This window comes from Entelurus aequoreus, linkage group LG13 (assembly GCF_033978785.1).
Source record: "Entelurus aequoreus isolate RoL-2023_Sb linkage group LG13, RoL_Eaeq_v1.1, whole genome shotgun sequence".
In the NCBI taxonomy this organism is placed as follows: Eukaryota; Metazoa; Chordata; class Actinopteri; order Syngnathiformes; family Syngnathidae; genus Entelurus; species Entelurus aequoreus.
The window spans coordinates 42,123,073-42,141,612 of NC_084743.1; the positions used below are offsets into that span (position 1 = coordinate 42,123,073).

The 18,540-nt window shown below is 38.3% G+C and overlaps 1 protein-coding gene across 3 annotated transcripts in view; it reads left to right on the forward strand.

The window, feature by feature from the left end:
* The window catches only part of cuedc1b (CUE domain containing 1b), a 40,949-nt gene extending 26,220 nt beyond the window's left edge, over positions 1–14,729 (forward strand). For 2 of the 3 annotated variants that reach the window (XM_062067875.1, XM_062067874.1), the window contains exons 10-11: positions 7,717–7,786; positions 13,934–14,729. In XM_062067875.1, coding sequence (XP_061923859.1) covers positions 7,717–7,786; position 13,934 — 71 coding nt within the window. In that variant the 3' untranslated portion in view covers positions 13,935–14,729. The remainder of the gene's footprint in view (positions 1–7,716; positions 7,787–13,933) is intronic. The other variant, XM_062067876.1, reaches the window with a different exon arrangement.
* The last annotated feature ends 3,811 nt before the right edge of the window (positions 14,730–18,540 follow it).

The following is an 18,540-nucleotide window of genomic DNA, read 5'->3' on the forward strand; positions in this document are numbered from 1 at the left end:
GTAATAATTGTTTTTATTACACAAATGATCAATATAATAGCAACATTAAATGTGATAACAAATTGTCAATTATTCATTTCAATAGCAGAAGCTTTTATGCAAATTACAACAACATTAAGAACTTTTTGGAACACATCAACGAACCCTTCAAAGTGATTGCTGTCACAGAAACATGGATTGACGATAAAAAAGGAATACATTTTGATCTGGAAGGATATGAACTAAACTACATCAACAGAACCAACAAAAATGGAGGAGGAGTAGCTGTGTACATGATGAAGAACCTGAACTACAAAGTGTAAAAAACATGTCATTTGCTATAGATAATATCTTAGAATGTATAACCATCGAAATATGTCAGGAAAAAAGCAAAAAACATTTTCATCAGTTGTGTATATATAGATCACCTAAGTCAAGTATAGAAACATTTGAAGAATGGATCAAAGCTACTTACATGGACAATGGTCAAAGAATAATTTTTTATGTGGTGACTTTAATATTGACTTTTTAAACCCTAACAAGCAAAAGTCTATTGATCACCTCATTGATACAATGTACAGCATCAGTTTATATCCTAAATTTACAAAGCCAAGCAGAATCACAGGACACTGTGCCACGCTTATTGCTAATATTTTTACCAATGATTTTGATAATAACACTACAAGTGGTCTACTTATAACTGACATTAGTAATCATCTGCCAGTTTTTACAATATATGATGGAAACTACAAGAAGAACATGGAAGACAAAAGGACATTTCGAATACTATGCACAGAGAAGAGGATGACTGCTTTCAAAATCAAGTTACAAAAGCAAGATTGGGACAATGTGTACAATGAAAAAGAGGTTGATGAAGCATATGAACATTTCTTAAACAAGTTCATAATACTTTATGACAAACATTGTCCATGGAAACAACTCAGTAGAAAGCAGAGAAAGAATAATCAACCATGGATGACACAAGGATTAAAAAATGCTTGTAAGAAGAAGAATACACTATATAGAAAATTATAGCACAAAGAACTACAGAGGCAGAAATTAAGTACAAAAAGAATAAAAACAAGTTAACATACATACTACGATCATGTAAAAAAGAATATTACAGTGAATTATTGGACAGGAACAAAAATAATATGAGAGCAACATGGGGCATCCTCAATAGCATTATTAAAAATGGCACTAAGAGGGACTACCCCCAATACTTCTTAGACAGAAATAAAAAAAATGACAACATAAAGGAAGTGGTTGAAAGCTTCAATAATTATTTTGTAAACATTGGACCAAAATTGGAAGAAAGGATTCCAGACCCAGTTTCAATTGAGGACTATAATGTTACCATAGAGCGAATTCCCAACTCCATGTTCCTCAGTAATGTGACACAGGAGGAAATAGTTACAATCGTGAAAAAATGTAAATGTAAGACTTCAACTGATTGTAACGGAATTGATATGGAAACGATAAAAAAGGTTATTGAAGAGATCTCAGGACCATTAATGTATATTAGTAACCTATTTACCAAACAGGTAAATTTCCAAACAAGATGAAAATTGCTAAAGTTGCACCAATTTAAAAGACTGGAGACAAACATCAATTTACAAATTATAGACCTGTTTCTTTACTTCCACAATTTTCTAAAATCATTGAAAAACTGTTCAATAACAGATTACAGAGTTTCATAAATAAAAATAGAATACTCGAAGAGAACCAATATGGATACAGAGCTAATGTTTCAACTTCAATGGCTTTAATTGAAATTACAAAAGAAATTACCAATGCAATAGATAGTAAAAAATGTGCGGCAGCAATGTTTATGGATCTAACTAAAGCATTTGACACTATTAATCACAATATTTTAATCAAAAAACTAGAACGATATGGCATCAGAGGGTTAGTCTTAAACTGGATAAGTAGTTATCTAACAAACAGGAAACAATACGTGAAACTAGGCGAACACACGTCTACAACGCTAAATATATCCTGTGGTGTACCTCAGGGATCAATACTAGGACCTAAATTATTCAATCTCTATATAAATGACATTTGTAAAGTTACAAAAGATTTAAAGTTAGTATTATTTGCGGATGATACAACAGCGTTTTGTTCAGGAGAGAACACACAGGAGATAATACAATTAATAACAGAAGAAATTAACAAATTAAAAAGATGGTTTGACAAAAATAGATTATCGTTGAATCTCAGTAAAACTAAGATAATGCTATTTGGTAACAGTAGAAGAGAAAGTCAAACACAAATACAAATAGATGGAGTAGAAATTGAAATAGTAAATTAAACTAAATTTCTAGGTATAATGATTGATGATAAATTGAACTGGAAATCTCATGTAAAAAATATACAACATAAAGTAGTGAGAAACACATCAATAATGAATAAAGCAAAACATGTTCTCGACAAAAAATCACTTCATATTCTCTACTGCTCGCTAGTGTTACCATATCTGAGTTACTGTGTAGAAATATGGGGAAATAACTACAAAAGTACACTTCATTCACTAAAGGTGTTACAAAAAAGATCAGTTAGAATAATACATAATGTTGGATTTAGAGAACATACAAACCCTTTATTTATTGAATCAAAAATACTGAAATCCCATGACATAGTGAATTTGCAAACAGCTAAAATTATGCACAAAGCAAACTATAACCTGCTACGCAAGAATATACAACAATTCTTCTCAAAAAAAGAGGAGAAATATAATCTTAGAGAAAAACGTAATTTAAAACATTTTTATGCACATACAACACTTAAGACCTTCAGTATATCAGTATGTGGAATTAAATTCTGGAATGGATTAAGCAAAGCAATCAAACAATGTACTAATATGATCCACTTCAAGAAACTCTTAAAACTTAAAGTGTTTACAAAGTACAAAGAAGAAGAACCATGACAAACATTCTCAATTTATTTCATCCATTCATTCATTCATTCATTCTTAAAGTAATCTTACTTATCTCATCATATGAAATATGACTTACTTCACTAATTATTATTATTAAATTATTACTATTATTTATTTATTTAGTTTTATTGTGATTACTTATGGAGTTTATTGTGAATAAATTGTGAACAGGAAGTGAACAAAAAGTTTTAGCAAATGTTATGTAAAGAAAATGGGTAGGATTAAATAAGCTCTGCTTCTTCCTACTCCTTTTCGAACATGTTTAAAAGAGAAACTGGAAATTGTGATGTATTATGTTGTATGCTTGCATGTTCGAAATAAACTGAAACTCAAACTCAAATACAATGACTTGGTTTATATTATTTAATATACTAGGTCATAAAATCAGTGTCAGTTGAGTCGGTCCATAGGTTGCCTCTAGGGATTTTTAATGTCCAGCAGATGTCAGTATTTAGTGACACAGTATCGACACAGTATCAATACAGTTTTGCAATGTGTCGAAACGCTTCATGACGCCTCATTAACCCATCACTAGGTGCAAGCAATCAGCTACTGGTTGGCAGCAGATGGTGGCAGTATCGACGCACAATACCTTCTTTCATTGTAGATTATCCACTCAATGTATAAAATAACAAAACGGTAAGATGCAAAGACTTAAGTTAACTTGACCATCATCTTTGTAGTTAGAGATTCATGCAGCGCTTACAATTTGTTGACTGCATGCACCATGAACTCTATTGTAAAAATGTGTATCTACATTTATTGTGTTTGCTCTAATTTATTTCAATATACTATGTTCACATTGGTTAAGTTTGTAGTTATGTTACCTTGATTTCGGCTATGTTGTCATTTTGATAACTGGTTTAACATAATTGTTATATCTGAATGATAATAAATTAATCTGTTGTGGCATTATGCAAATTTCACCAATGCGGGGGATTGAGGAAACACTTGATTGCTTTTCCAAACGTTTTTAATGAACTGCCAACATGAGAATTCAAAACAGGAAGTGCTTAAAGTTTAAAGGAGCTATATGTACCGGTAATAATTTGGCCAGAAATGGTAGTGCAATCACGGTCAAAATTCTGTAGTCCCCTCCCTCTCTTCCTGAATGAGGTTGCCAGATACTCAGCCGGATCCAGCTCGATTGACTGGGCTACTCCAAGGAACTTCAAACTTCCACTGCCTCTTACTAGGTATTGAGGTGCTGGGACCATAATAGTTGAATAGACAAGCGTTTTGTCAATAACAAATCTCTGACCAACACACTTTACACAGCAATTAGGCTATTTTCAGGAAGAAGTATGTACAAACCCTGTTTCCATATGAGTTGGGAAATTGTGTTAGCTGTAAATATAAACAGAATACAATGATTTGCAAATCCTTTTCAACCCATATTCAATTGAATGCACTACAAGACAAGATATTTGATGTTCAAACTCATAACTTTTTTTTTTTTTTGCAAATAATAATTAACTTAGAATTTCATGGCTGCAACACGAGCAGTAGTTGGGAAAGGGCATGTTCACCACTGTGTTACATGGCCTTTCCTTTTAACAACACTCAGTAAACGTTTGGGAACTGAGACACATTTTTTAAGCTTCTCAGTTTGAATTCTTTCCCATTCTTGCTTGATGTACAGCTTAAGTTGTTCAACAGTCCGGGGGTCTCCGTTGTGCTATTTTAGGCTTCATAATGTGCCACACATTTTCAATGGGAGACAGGTCTGGACTACAGATAGGCCAGTCTAGTACCCGCACTCTTACTATGAAGCCACGTTGATGTAACACGTGGCTTGGCATTGTCTTGCTGAAATAAGCAGGGGCGTCCATGGTAACGTTGCTTGGATGGCAACATATGTTGTTCCAAAACCTGTATGTACCTTTCAGCATTAATGGCGCCTTCACAGATGTGTAAGTTGCCCATGTCTTGGGCACTAATACACCCCCATACCATCACAGATGCTGGCTTTTCAACTTTGCGCCCATAACAATCCGGATGGTTCTTTTCCTCTTTGGTCTGGAGGACACGACGTCCACAGTTTCCAAAAACAATTTGAAATGTGGACTCGTCAGACCACAGAACACTTTTCCACTTTGTATCAGTCCAACTTAGATGAGCTCAGGCCCAGCGAAGCAGACGGCGTTTCTGGGTGTTGTTGATAAACGGTTTTCGCCTTGCATAGGAGAGTTTTAACTTGCACTTACAGATGTAGCGACCAACTGTAGTTACTGACAGTGGGTTTCTGAAGTGTTCCTGAGCCCATGTGGTGATATCCTTTACACACTGATGTCGCTTGTTGATGCAGTACAGCCTGAGGGATCGAAGGTCACAGGCTTAGCTGCTTACGTGCAGTGATTTCTCCAGATTCTCTGAACCCTTTGATGATATTACGGACCGTAGATGGTGAAATCCCTAAATTCCTTGCAATAGCTGGTTGAGAAAGGTTTTTCTTAAACTGTTCAACAATTTGCTCACGAATTTGTTGACAAAGTGGTGACCCTCGCCCCATCCTTGTTTGTGAATGACTGAACATTTCATGGAATCTACTTTTATACCCAATCATGGCACCCACCTGTTCCCAATTTGCCTGTTCACCTGTGGGATGTTCCAAATAAGTGTTTGATGAGCATTCCTCAACTTTATCAGTATTTATTGCCACCTTTCCCAACTTCTTTGTCACGTGTTGCTGGCATCAAATTCTAAAGTTAATGATTATTTGCAAAAAAAAAAGTTTATCAGTTTGAACATCAAATATGTTGTCTTTGTAGCATATTCAACTGAATATGGGTTGAAAATGATTTGCAAATCATTGTATTCCGTTTATATTTACATCTAACACAATTTCCCAACACATGGAAACGGGGTTTGTACAATATCACAACAAATGGCAATCATTTGGTTATTAAGTTAAGTTAAAGTACCAATGATTGTCACACACACTAGGTGTGGTGAAATGTGTCCTCTGCATTTGACCCATCCTCTTGTCACCCCCTGGGAGGTGAGGGGAGCAGTGGGCAGCAGCAGTGGCTGTGCCCGGGAATAATTTTTGGTGATTTAACCCCCAATTCCAACCTTTGATGCTGAGTGCCAAGTAGAGAGGTATTGGGTCCCATTTGTATAGTCTTTGGTATGACTCGGCCGGGGTTTGAATTCACAACTTATCGATCTCAGGGCGGACACTCGAACTACTAGGCCACTGAGTAGGTCAGTGTATTGTCAGTATTATCAGAAAACAAAGACTAAAATTAACTACAACCAACGCTAGCAATGGTTATACTGGTGAAAATAAGTAGAGTATGCTTAGTACGCCCAAAACTAAAGAGGAGACATTTTACCAAGGTATGCCTATAGGCTACACGAATGAGGAATTATTTTATCAGGCGATTTGGCTGTCTCCATATGTTTCACATTGCCATGATGATGGAACACATTTCCTCAGCATATTAAGAACGAAATAGGCACTGACTTTACCCATATCCACATAGGTTTTATTTGTCGAAAATATATTTTGCCCTGTCAGTTCGAATACACATCGACACACGGGCATATATTTCCCCCGTTAGCCTGTATTTCAATGTGTCATTGACCGGGCTAGCATGCTAAGCATTACACTAGGAACTAAGCACCATCACACAAAGCATTCGTTGCACAAACATACTAGCTTTGTTAGACAAGATCATAGACTGTATTGGACAATATAGTTTACATACCACATGTCAATTTCCATTTATTACAAGTAATAACAAAATGTAAATGCCTGACTTACCTATCAAGGAGGACATTAGCAAGTTGGGCTTCAGATGGAAAAAATCTTCTTATCAGGGCCATTTAATGACTTGACATGAAATTATTACATATTGCTCCTTTAATGGCATTGTAAAAACACTGAAACAAAGCTTAAGTTCATTGTGTTCTTCATTGTGTTTTTGAAACCGCACCAATTATTTTCCTCAGAATTTTCAACTAACTTGAAGTGTTTTGCCAAGAGAATTATTTGTAAGATGTACTTTTTCTGAATGTGCTTGTTCTGTTTTTGGCTAAAGTAAGACACAGAAAAACAATCTGAAGTTGTCTCTATATATTTTTACCTGTAAGTTTTAATGCCATGATTTTACCAGTCCGGCCCGCATGGGAGTAGATTTTCTTAGCTAAAATGAGTTTGACACCCCAGACCAGTGGTCCCCCAACCCGGTACCGGGTATTTTTTTAAATACACCCCCCCCCCCCCACCGGTCCATGGGACAAATTTTCAAGCGTTGACCGGTCCGCAGCTACAAAAAGGTTGGGGACCACTGCCCCAGACCTACACCGTTTACCTGATTTGTAGGTAAATATCCTCAAATTAAATTTGAAGGTCTGCTGTTAAATGACATCTTCTTTAAATCCATTGTGGTGGTGTGGAGTGTGCAGACCCAAAAAGATTCGAATTGTGTTGATGTCCCAATATTTATGGACCTGACTGTATTTTCAAACATTTGGCTGTACACATTTATTAGATTAGCTCACACAACCTGTGCCCTGTGATTGAAACAAAATAAGGTAAGAAAATCAGTGACTTAAAAATGGTCAGGTATAATGAATAGTTAATTGCTAATTTCAAGTTCATCCCATTGTTTTATCCGCTGTAGTGCAGCATCTAATGATCAAAATATGTCAGATGAAGCGCAGAACATTTTAAAACCACCTGCTTAAAATTGTGTTCATTATTACCTGCGTTTGTAAATGTGACATCCTTGAACAAATAACACTTTATTCATGGGAGATTGACATCCTGATGTTTATATGCCTGTGCCTAGAGGAAGAATGTCAATCAAGAAGAGCAGTCACTCAGTTGGACAATGAGCAGCAAAGCGAGCCTGACTCATGGTAAGAATCTTTACCTACTCATCCAATGTGTTGCCAATGAGGTTGTTATATCATACATACAGTCATGCAGTCTTTGGTGTCACATTGTTGGACTTCATACTAATAAAATAAATTGACCGTGGATACATTTTCACATTTTTCTCAGATATTCTATTTAAAGAGGCCGAGGAAAAAATATAGAACAAAATGATATAATTTGGAATGTCCAACTGCGACTTAGTGTGTTCCGTTGACCTCGGAAGTTGGAAGTCGGAGCTGGGAATTGCGTCATAGCTGTATTATGAGCGTTGCCGTTACGAGGTCAGAAATCAAGATGGCCACATCCACGAAAGCTATTCTTGTTCTTGCCTTTTCTAAATACAAGCAATGTATAAAAAATTATGCACTCTTTCTGCAACCTTCAAACACGGTGGGTGAAGAGGAAACAGGCGCTATTGATAGGAATGTAGAACGTATAAAACACATGAAAAAATTTAATTTATACTAGGGTAACATAAATTGTGAATCCGAAAAGTATTCACAGCGCTTCACTTTTTCCACATTTTATGTTACAACTCTATTCCAATAATGGCATGTATACATTTTTGTCCTCAAAATTTGACACCCGATACCCCATAGTGACAATGTAAAATGTTTTTGTTTTTTAGAGCATTTTGAAATGTATTAAAAATAAAATACTAAGAAATCATATGTACATAAGTATTCACAGCCTTTGCCATGAAACTCAAAAGTGAGCTCAGGTGCATCCTGTTTCAACTGATCCTCCTTGAAATGTTCCGACAGGTTTATTGGACACACCTGTCTATATATAAAGGTCCCACACTTGACAGTGCATGGCAGAGCAAAAACCAAGCGTGAAGTCAGAGGAAGTGTCTGTAGATCTCCGAGACAGGATGGTCTCGAGGCACATATCTGGGATACAAAACAAATGTATGCTGCTTTGAAGGTCACAATCAGCCTTCATCATCCGCAAATGGAAGCAGTTCTGAATCACCGGAACTCTTACGAGAGCTGGCCGGCTATCTAAACTGATGGTCACTCTGTCTGAACTGTGGAGAGAAGAACCTTCTAGAAGAACAACCATCTCTGCAGGCAATCCACCAATCAGCCCGGTATGGCAGAGTGGCCAGACAGAAGCCATTCCTTGGTGAAAAGAACATGGCAGCTCGCCTCGAGTTTGCCAAAATGTACCTGAAAGATTCTCTGACCATGAAAAAAAAATCTCTTATCTGATAAGACAAAGAATAAACTTTTTGCGTGAATTCCAGGCCATGTTTGCAGGAAACCAGACACCGCTCATCACCAGGCCAATACCATCCCTACAGTGAAGCATGGTGGTGGCGGCATTATGCTGTGGGGAGGTTTCTTTTAGCAGCAGGAACTGGGAGACAAGATAGGATAGAGGGAAATATGAATGCAGCGATGTACAGAGACATCCTGGATGAAAACCTGCTCCAGAGCGCTTTTGAACCCAGTCTGGGGCGACCGTTCACCTTTTAGTAGGACAACGACCCTAAGCACACAGCCAAGATATCAAAGGAATGGCTTCAGGACAACTCTGTAAATGTCCTTGAGTGGCCCAGCCAGAGCCCAGACTTCAATACCATTGAACATCTCTGGAGAGATTTGGAAAAGACTGCGCACCGACGCTTCCCATCAAACCTGATAGAGCTTCAGAGGTGCCGCAAAGAAGAATGGGCGAAACTGCCCAAAGATAGGTGTGCCAAGCTTGCAGCATCATATTCACAAAGAGTTGAGGCTGTAATTGCTGCCAAAGGTGCATCAAAAATGTATTGCGCAAGGCTGTGAATACGTATGTACTTGTGATTTCTTAGTTTTTATTTGTAATTTGCAAAAAGCTCAAAAAATGTTTTAACGTTGTCACTATGGGGTATTGTGCGAAGATTTTTGAGGACAAAAATAGATGTATTTTTTGGAATAAGGCTGTAACATAAAAAAATGTGGAAAAAGTGAAGCGCTTTGAATACTTTCCGGATGTACTGTATAAGTGTTCAACAATACATCATATATGGCTGATTTAGTGTGACAAAAAATTGTCAGAAGTGGAAATATCACAGAAGCTTTTCTATTAGTGTTTACACTCATGTTGGGATCCATGTGTACTAGGCTTGTATGTAGCTATCTTTGAAGCCAACTCAGTTGTGGTGATGACTCTCCGACTTGGAAATCCGACCTCAGGGGGTGTACCCATTGAAATTTCTGACTAGGAACTCGGAAACTCTGACTTACCAGTACAAATAGAATGCAGCATCAAATGCAAACTGCTTTTTTTTTTCTTTTTTTTTAATGTTGCCCATCCACAACTGTGTAAGACAATACATCTGTAGCTACAGCCGCTCTGGGGTAGAATGCCGTAAACATGGATACCAATTGGTGCCAACAGATCGACCAAGCCAACCGTTCATTCACATTTTATACACCAATGTCAGCGGCAGGGGAAGCAAGGTGATTCAAGTGTCTTAACAACGAACACAAAAGCAGTGACAGGGATGGCGACAGGCTCTGCTCAAAAATCAACTCAATCATACTCAACTGAAGTTTGCAGCTGCACACACAGACAAACCAAATATCTTCTGGACAAGCATTGTATGTATGTACAATACAAAGGTTGAGCTATTTTTACAAGAAGTAGGAAAGAAAACTGCAGCAGCTGTCAAGCCTGGTGGTTGTTGCATCATTCTTTGGGGCTATTTTACTGCCAGTACTAATGATGCACTGTATAAAGTTGATGAATAATGAAGGAGAAAAACCTTTCAAAGTCAACAGCAAAACAACTGAAACTGGGACACAAGTGACAACAGTACACTGACACATGACCAAACACACCTCAAAACTGATTTTGGAATGGATAAAGCAAACTAACCATACAATTCTGGGGTTATCTCTCAAAACCCCCAAACGTTAAAAAAATTGTCACATTTATTTAGAACTTTTTTTCTGAGTGGTGTGCCATCTACCTCATCTGTTCACTTAAAAAAACACCTGCTGAACAAAGACACGCATTGTTACTCTATATACTAAGTAACATTTAAAGGAGTCATATTGTGTGTGAATGTGTGTGTGTGAATGGGTGAATGTGGAAAATAGTGTCAAAGCGCTTTGAGTTCCTTAAAAAAAAAAGGTAGAAAAGCGCTATACAAGTACGACCCATTTACCATTTTACCATTTAAAACACTTCCAAACATGTAATGGTGGTGCTTTGGTCAAAATGTTGCATAGATTTTGTTTTACAGACCATCTTTAAGCCGCTTTCTGACTGTTTTTATTTTTTTATTTAACTGAATCCTGATTGTAGCTGGGATAGGCTCCAGCGCACTCCGCGACCCCGAAGGGAATAAGCGGTAGAAAATGGATGGATGGATGGATGGATGAATCCTTTATTGTCACAGTCACATTGTCACCAACAATTACTGTGAAGTGAAGTGAAGTGAATTACATTTATATAGCGCTTTTTCTCAAGTGACTCAAGGCGCTTTACATTGTGAAACTCAATATCTAAGTTACATTTAAACCAGTGTGGGTGGCACTGGGAGCAGGTGGGTAAAGTGTCTTGCCCAAGAACACAACGGCTGTGACTAGGATAGCGGAAGCGGGGATTGAACCTGCAACCCTCAAGTTATTGGCACGGCCGCGCTACCAACCGAGCTAATACCGTCCCAAAGTGTGAAATTCATTTTAGCAGCTGCACATTAAGCTGACTCATCGTTGTTCTTAATCAATCCTACAACGATTAACGGATAGCATCCTTACATAGGTGTTACTCTGGTCCAGGTGAGTGAGGGTTTTGTGGAGCGCCATCATGACAGCGTCTTCTGTCGACCCGTTTGCCCGGTAGGCAAACTAGTATTGATCCAGGTCAGCAAAGATGGCAGACTTGGAGGAGAGAATGGGTCTCTCATAGCATTTGGTGATGATGGGAGTGAGAGCAACGGGGCGATAGTCAATCAGGCAGTTCACTGTGTTCTTTTTGGGTATGGTGATGATGACCGCTGATTTAAGGCAGGTGGGAACCACAGACTGTTGTAGCGAGAGGTTGAAAATATTTGTGAATACCTCTGCTAACTGGTCTGCGCAAGCCTTGAACACCTACCCCTGGATGCCATCTGAGCCAGGTGCTTCCTTACATTGACCCTGCGCGGGATGGCTTTGACCTGATGTGGCTGGAGCTGTAGCAGGTTGTTTTCTGCTGGTGAAGCAGGGAGTGTGTCTGGGCTCCCGTTGTGATGGTCAAAGCGGGAAAAGAACTGGTTCAGTGTGTCTGGGAGGTTGCTGTCTGAAGGTATCGTGGCTGTGGTGGTGTTAATGTAGCCAGTCAGGATCTTAATCTTAATCCCCTGCTAGATGTCTCTGCAGTTATTGTCATTGAAGTGGGCCGTGATGCGCTGCTAGTAACTGCGCTTGGCGTTCATAATGCCCTTCCTCAGACTTTTTCGTGCCTCTTTGTAATTTTGTGGGTCCACAGATCTAAAGGCAGTATCCCGCGTCTTAAGCAGGGTCTTCACTTCGCTGTTAAGCCACGGTTTCTGGTGGGGGAACACGTTAACAGTTCTTGTCTCTGTCACTTTTTCAGTACAGACATTGTTGTAGTCCAGTACTGCAGATGTGTGTCTGTACAGGTCTGATCCCTCTGCAAACCCCCCCCCCCAATCTGTCACATCAAAACAGTTCTGCAGGGCTGAGGTGGCTTCCTCAGTCTAGACTTTGTAGCTGTTTTTTGTCGGTAGATCAGTGGTTTATACGCAGGGATGAGGGAGAGAGACAGGTGGTCAGAGAGACCCAGATGAGGCAGACAGCTTTGTAAGCATTGGAGATTGTTGCAGTAGACCTGGTCTAAAGTGTTCTTCTCTCTGGTGGGTAAGTTCACACATTTGTGGAATTTGGGCAGGGCAGATTTCAGGTTGGCGTGGTTAAAATCCCCTGCTGCTATAATTACACTGTCTACCTGCACAGATAAATGCTGGTTGATGCAGCAATAATTACTGATGTGAACTCCCCTACAGTAAAAAAGGTCTGCACAGCAGCATCGTAAGTTCAGCAGTGAGTGCTTTTAGCAGTCACGTTGGTACACCATCTGTTGTCGATTTAAACACAGAGTCCTCCTCCTTTGGTTTCACCGTAGTCTGTTGTTCAGTCAGCTCTGAAGACAGCACAGCCCGCTAGCTCAATAGCCACGACCTGGCTGTTTTGATACAGCCAGGTCTCTGTGACAATCGGTACGCAGTATTCCAGACGGCTCGTTTGGAGGAAATATAACTGAAGGCAAGGTTGTATTATAAATATCTTCAAATATCAAAATATCTTAAATATCAAACCTTCAAGGTTTGATTTTAAATTTCCGGTAGTTGTTAGGTTCCAAAATATATAAAACAGATGCTAAAAGTAAGAAAAGTTGGTTTTGCATAATATGACCCCTTTAAGAGTACAGTGAAATCCGTTGGCGTTGGCTTACTGATGTCAACATAAGCAGTTGGCGATTTAACCGAAACTGAAACCGAAACAAGGGATTTGTTTACACATGTACATTCGACTTCGTACAGATGGTGGAATTGGGAATAATATAGGATTTATAAACCTACTGCAGTTTGTGGACATTGTTTTCCCACATTTGTAAAACGAAAAAGGGGGAGTAAGTTTGTCTGTTTTCATATATTTTGTAATATTGTCTGTAAAGGTTGCTGCAACAATTTGTTATTGGCTTGAGTACTATGAAAATAAAGCTGTCGCACATACACCAACTCGTTCTTCGTGGTAGCTATCAATCTTTAAAAACATATTTTATAGTTATTGTGGTAGAATCCAGGTTGATATTGCCATGTTTTTATTTCAAAGTATACTTTGCACTGTTAGCCAATGTGCACGTTTTAATGCTGTTTAACAAGACCATAGTTAAATTGCTGTTGTCGTTTTATGCTGATTAGCGCTAATTAAGTTAACAATATTAGACACACGGGGCCTTAAATGGATACATTTTTCAAAGGAATTAGCTCGTTGAGTCTCAAATTTTATGTCAACATTTTTTCTATAATAAGACAGGCGAGGGCTGACTTAAACAGGTTTCAATGTTTTTGTTTTTGCTGTTTTTGGACCAGCCATCCAGTGAAAAACAATTGATTTTATGCATTTCAGATCCTGCCATACGCCATTCTAACATGGTTACCTTGGTGACAGCTGAATGACCATTGGTGATGGCCTTGAAGTCTTCACCCAAATACCAGCCAATGTAAAGCTCAACATTTTGTTAGGAACCCCTTTCTTCCATTGAAAGGACAGGAAGTGGAGTCTTCTTCTTTAGGTGGACTGTCAATACATTGATTATGATTACAACATTTATGTATTATAATTCAATTTACCATTTACCATTTTAATTGTAAAGGAAAATATATTCCTGTAGTCATGACTTACTTTTTTAAAAAATAATCTGCTTCCTCAAAACCTCTTTTTCAGGGTGCAGTAGCATTGGCTATGACTGTACTTTTGTTATTTTTTCCAGTTGTGTACAGTAGCATTATTGAGTGTTTTAGACTAAGCATCCTCAGGTAGGGCATTATAAATCCAGAACCATGGAGAGTGCCCATTTCTATATCCTAAATCAGTGGTTTTCAAAGTGTAAGGTGGACCTCCCTGAGGTTGTGCTGTGCATCAGGTTGACAAAATAAATACAGGCATCATTTTAAACTTGCTAACCTAATGGATATATATTAAGTTGTTGTTTTTACAGTAAGATAAGTGCATTCTTGGAAAGCAGAAAAAAATGTATTTTTTATGTCAGTGTTGCCTGTCAAGACTGACTTAAATTACCACATTGTGTTTCATGTCCTTCAGGCAATTCACATGGTCCCAAACTTGAAAATCTATGTAGTAAACCCTGTAAGGATTTTAGTTTTTGTTTTGTTCCCCATATTGTATTTGTTGTTTCAATATTTGTGGTTCCAGAACTATATTTTTCATGTATCAGATTGTTGTGACTGCTGAAGCTGAAACCGACCAGAAGTAAATCCTAAACCTTGGCAACAAGTTCAGTGGTGGATTGCAAACTGGAGAAGCATCTTCGGACCGGTTGAAAAATTAGGGATGGCCCGATATCCATATTGCAACATAGAATATGCCGATTACGATATTTTTCTCCTTTCTTGTTATATAAATAGATTTGTATGCATGTACAGTACTTTTTTTTTTAAATAGACATTTCTATAATCAAACAGCAACAAATATTATGCTCCTCTGAAGAAAAACAAATTATTGAAAATTAAACTCAAATTTTAAAGTTTTAATAAAGCGCAGCATAGTTAAGGTTGACAGCTTTCAATAGCGTTTTTACATGGCCACCAGGTGCAGCAGCACCTTTCAAAATAACATTGAAGTGGGATTTTGTAACTAAAATTTCAGTGTACGATGATACTCCACACTTCACTGTGGTGTATACCTTAATGACAGCAACAAAAAAACTAGATTCAACTGAACGTATTAACATTAATATTATATTTGGGGCTTTTAAAATCAGATTGGAGGCGATATCCAATGCAGTAAAATTGATTATACCAACCCAGAGTATCGGATTGGACCATCCCGAGTTGAAGTGTATCCTGTTGATTGTTTTTCTGATGGTTTGTTTGGGAAGCAATATTGTAGCCTAACTTACAATTATAGCTAGTGAATAGTTTTTTCTGTTGGTTTGTTTTGACATCAATATTGAAGCCTTACTAACAACATTTGAATGCTGTAATGTTGATATGTTACTTTACAAATTGTAAGCATGGTGCTCATGAGGATTTACAGTGCTGAAATACTTTTGGCAATGTCCTGGTTTATACCGTTCTTTCCCTCCCCTTGTGAAACAAAAAACCTTTATTCTTCGCCATTATTTTTTCTTACTACTATTGTTAAGCTTGATGATGGATTCAGGTGACAGTTTTGTTATAAAACATGTTTAGTCATTTCTGGTGTGTGAAGATGTGTAAAGCTCCAAGCTTGTGTCTCAATTTACATACTTTCATACTTACACTTTAGCTTTAATCGTTTGAGTGCTTAAGTGGGTACACACGGAGTATGGAAAATGCAGTGTACACTGTCAGTAGCTGGATGTTGCACTCAAAAAGACCAAACTGGTGAGTGTGTGCAGTGATGAACACCTACCACGCAGAGATCCAGGCCCTCTGGGCACGGCACTCCCCACAATCCTGCTACGGCAAAGCTGGGATGCCTTCCTGGCATCATTCCCATTGGGTCTCTCTTCACTATGTTGGGGAAGAGAAGAGACTACCTTGCGGAAAGTAGTGAACAGAAGAAGAAGCAGCGGGTAAGTACGCCACAACAGTTTTCGATTTGGGACAACACTGCACTGTCAAACCCTTGATTCTTGAGGCGGCGATTCGATTCAGAATCAATTCTCAATTCAAACCAATTCTTGCAATTATTTGGTATGAAAATTATAATAAAACCTTTTTAAAACAGATTACAAAAGCCCCTTTTGGCTGCTGACATGTATGCTTAGCGAGTATTTAAAATCATTTTTTATAAATTATGAATTAAGTTAAGTTAAAGTTAAAGTACCAATGATTGTCACACACACACTAGGTGTGGTGAAATTTGTCCTCTGCATTTGACCCATCCCCTTGGGGAGCAGTGGGCAGCAGCGGCGTCGCGCCCGGGAATCATTTTGGTGATTTAACCCCCAATTCCAACCCTTGATGCTGAGTGCCAAGCAGTTTGATATAGAATTTAAATAAATGTAATATTTTCTATTAATCTGATACCACAGAAATGCAACCCTGGATTTGGACCAAGTACAAACACCATGGGGAGACTTTAAAAAGCAAGCATACTGGTAGAACAAGAAAAACAAAGTGTCAAGACCAAAAACTTAAAGCATTATGTCTTGAAAACAGACACTGTACAACAAAACAAATGTAGAACACATAGGCAGAAACTGGAGTCACCATCTGTGACCAAACTGTAAGAAACTGCCTAAAGGAAATGGAATTAAATTACAGAAAAGCTCAACAAAAGCCGTCATTTATATTGAAACAGTAAAAACAAGGTTATAATGGGCTAACATAATGCAATTGTGGTCCATGGGTGACTGGATGAAAGTCATATTTAGGCTTTTTACTAAGATTTATGAAGACGACTGCCTGAAGAAAACATACACATTTCCAGAGTCATTGTTTACATGGGGCTGTGTGTTATGTAAAGTTACTGTGGGGATGGCTGAAATTACATCTTCAATAAGTACATAAGTTTACATTGACATTTTGGACACTTTGGGGATGATGACCTCAGTTTCAAGTTGATAATCCATGGAGCAAAAACTGTAAAAACGTAAACTTGAGGCCAAAGTCGTGGCCTGCATATAGTCCGGATCTTCAATGCAATTGAAAACCTGTGATGGAAATTGAAGGAAATGGTCCATGACAAAACTCAAACCTGCCAAGCTGATCTGACAACAGCAATCAGGAAAAAGTTGCAGCAGGATTGATGAATAGTACTCTTTGTCACTCTTTAAAGGGGGATTGCAGTTTTTTGGAATTTTGCCTATCATTCACAATCCGCTTGTAAGACAAGAACACATATGTTTTTCCTTTTGTTATGCATCCTTAGTCGTAAAATCCCATTGTACGAGCTAATGGGAGTGCACTATTCCGCCCACACAGCCCTCTAAAAAAACATAACTGCCAACAATACTCCATTTACTGTAGATCTTGGACCTGAATATTAACGAAGTATCTGCAATATTTGTACTTGTAATCGCAAACACAGAAACTATTTTTAGCCAGGTTTTTTTTTGCTTTCATGAAGTCTGCATGAGTAGTTGTACTAGTAGTTGTTGAAGGGAAAAGCAAACGTTGTGATGCGTTTGTGAAATTAATATGCCACATACGGGTTAGTGCGTCTGCCTCACAATACGAAGGTCCTGAGTCGTCGTGAGTTCAATCCCGGCCTCTGGATCTTTCTGTGTGGAGTTTGCATGTCCTCCCCGTGACTGCGTGGGTTCCCTCAGGGTACTGCGGCTTCCCCCCACCTCCAAAGACATGCACCTGGAGATAGGTTGATTGGCAACACTAAAAATTGGCCCTAGTGTGTGAGTGTGAGTGTGAATGTTGTCTGGCTATCTGTGTTGGCCCTGCGATGAGGTGGCGACTTGTCCAGGGTGTACCCTGCCTTCCGCCCGATTGTAGTTGAGATAGGCTCCAGCGCCCCCCCTCCCGACCCCGAAGGGAATACCGGTAAGCGGTAAAAAATGGATGGATAGATACTTAAAATGAGCAAAAAACTTAAATATATGTGCCGGTTACTACATTACATGTAAAAGTGCAGTTCCCTTTTAAGTCTATGCCTCAGAGACTAAGCTGTTCTACAAGCCAGAGGTGGTGCAACAAAGTACTATAGTAGTATGTGAGACGGTTTGATGATTCCATATTTATTTCCTTAGAATTGAGTGATTAAATTTGTTTTCCCTCTGCTTGATCTAAAAATTAAACTGTTACTGACTACCACAATTTATTTTCTTGATTTTTTTTTTGTGTTTCTTAATGCCAGAAAGTTGACATCTGATTGTTTTTTCCATAGACATCTTATAAGATGGCTATGGTTTTTTTCTACCAAATTAAACAACTGAATGAACATCCTCCAAGTCTAGTGATTCCATAATCTTGTTCAGGGGTTGTAGTGGTCACTTTAAGAAAGTATTTGGTTCCCCAACTTGTTACCCGTATGAAAGACTCCAGTCCACAGAT